The sequence below is a fragment of the Osmerus mordax genome, chromosome 14 (assembly GCF_038355195.1).
Source record: "Osmerus mordax isolate fOsmMor3 chromosome 14, fOsmMor3.pri, whole genome shotgun sequence".
Taxonomy (NCBI): domain Eukaryota; kingdom Metazoa; phylum Chordata; class Actinopteri; order Osmeriformes; family Osmeridae; genus Osmerus; species Osmerus mordax.
Window position 1 is genome coordinate 13,749,201 of NC_090063.1, and position 1,875 is coordinate 13,751,075.

At 49.4% G+C, this 1,875-nt stretch overlaps 1 protein-coding gene across 1 annotated transcript in view; it reads left to right on the plus strand.

Moving 5' to 3' along the window:
• The first annotated feature begins 1,696 nt into the window (after positions 1 to 1,696).
• The window catches only part of glra3 (glycine receptor, alpha 3), a 20,519-nt gene continuing 20,340 nt past the window's right edge, over positions 1,697 to 1,875 (plus strand). The window contains exon 1 of the mRNA XM_067250429.1: positions 1,697 to 1,767. Within this exon, the coding sequence (XP_067106530.1) occupies positions 1,697 to 1,767 (71 nt within the window). The remainder of the gene's footprint in view (positions 1,768 to 1,875) is intronic.

Below are 1,875 nucleotides of genomic sequence, written 5' to 3' on the forward strand. Positions count from 1 at the left end.
CCTTCCCCCAGTCCTTGTGGTGACCCCACAATGTTCTACAGCAAAGTGGGCAGAGGCAAAGACATGTATACACACAGGAATAGGCACACACACTCCTTGACACTGTCGCTTACACATGCTCACACGCATAGACTTCTTCACAAAAATTATTCATAATGACACAAACTAACACACAATCACTCTCACTCACACACACTCTCACACACACAAGCTCTCACGCAAACACACACACAGTGGAAAGGCTGACTCCATATGCCAGCATGACTCAGATGAGACTCCGAGGAGAGGGGGAGGAGGAGGGGTTGGGGGGGGGAGTTGGGGGTGAGGAGCAGTAAGAGGTGGAGGAGGAAGAGAGGGTGAAGTGAAGGAGAGGAAAGGAGGAAAGGTGAGAAGGAGTGGGTTGTAGACGGGAAGAAAAAAGAAGAGGAGGAAAGCAAGAGGAATGAGAGAGGAAAATAAGAGAAACTGAAACTGGTTTTACTTGAAGGGCAGTGAGTTGAACCCTATGTTTACACACACACACACACACTCTTTATCAGATTCCGGAGCAGTTAGACAAAAACAAGTTTGCAGAACATTGGAACAGGGTCATCCCAGCTGTGACTGAACAAAGTGTGTGTGTACGTGTGTGTGTGTGTGAGAGAGAAAGACAGTGAAAGAGAGAGAGAGAGAGAGAGAGAGAGAGAGAGAGAGAGAGAGAGAGAGAGAGAGAGAGAGAGAGAAGGAGAGAGAGAATCTGTGTGTTTGCTCAAGCTTTGTGTGCACATCTGTGTGTACTCTATATCAGGGCTTCTGGTGTGTGTGTGTATGTGTGTGTGTGTGTATTTGTATGTGTGTGTGTGTGTGTGTGTGTGTGTACCCCACAGATGCACCTCTCCACAGCTGGGCTGAACACACAGCCCGGGGTGAATAGTGTCAAGATTCATCCTTCAGCCTGCCAGGCTCACACACGCTCACACACACATACAGACCTCTGACCACTCTCCAGCTAAGGGAAGACCGGGGTAGTCCAAAACTATCACACAGACTGATGATGGAGCAGCACATTTCTCTACTCCTAAAATACTATGAGTGTCTTCTCAGTGTATCCTAGTGATGACAGATCTTTACTCTTCCCTGTTCCCCACGACAACACAGATATGCCACCCTATCCGTGTGCTTTTTGTGACAGGGAGGACTGAGGGAGAAGAGAGAGACAATAGGGACAGAAGACGAGGGGGGATGCTATGAGGCAGTTTAATTTCAGCTGCGTCTCTGGCAGCAGATTGATAAAGTGGAATGGAGGATGGGCCTGTCGATCAACGGACCAGGGGCGGGGCTTCACTGCCCCCGCGCGCCACGACCGTTTAGAATGTCTGTGACTGTACCAAGAACCGTTTTAACTGCCGCGCGCTCTCCGGTATCACAGTGAGAAACGTTTTGTACCTCCCGCGTGTGTTTGAGTGACTATGCCTTCATGTTTTTATACTCGTGCTAAAAACAGTTTGGTGCTCGTGCTGTCGGTTAGATTATGAGGAATCCCGACAGTGCTATGTATTTGCATTTACCGTGCACCTCGAGCTTGCAGTTTATTGAACTGTGGCGAAAACAGCTGGAGCGCTGTCCAAGGTGCTGAAGTCAAGAGTCGGTGCGTGCCACCGGAGAGAGGTAAGCAGAGGCGTCCCCGGGTTTGTGTCCGCGCAACTCCGGAGCTAAAATGACACGAAAACGACTGGATTCTGTGGCGGTGTGGGGATTCCTCGCGTGGGAACTAGCAATGCTGCTTAGGTAAGGACGCACAGACGCAACATTTTTACAAATCTTAAAATAGAGAGAGAGAGAGAGAGAGAGAGAGAGAGAGAGAGAGAGAGAGAGAGAGAGAGAGAGAGAGAGAGA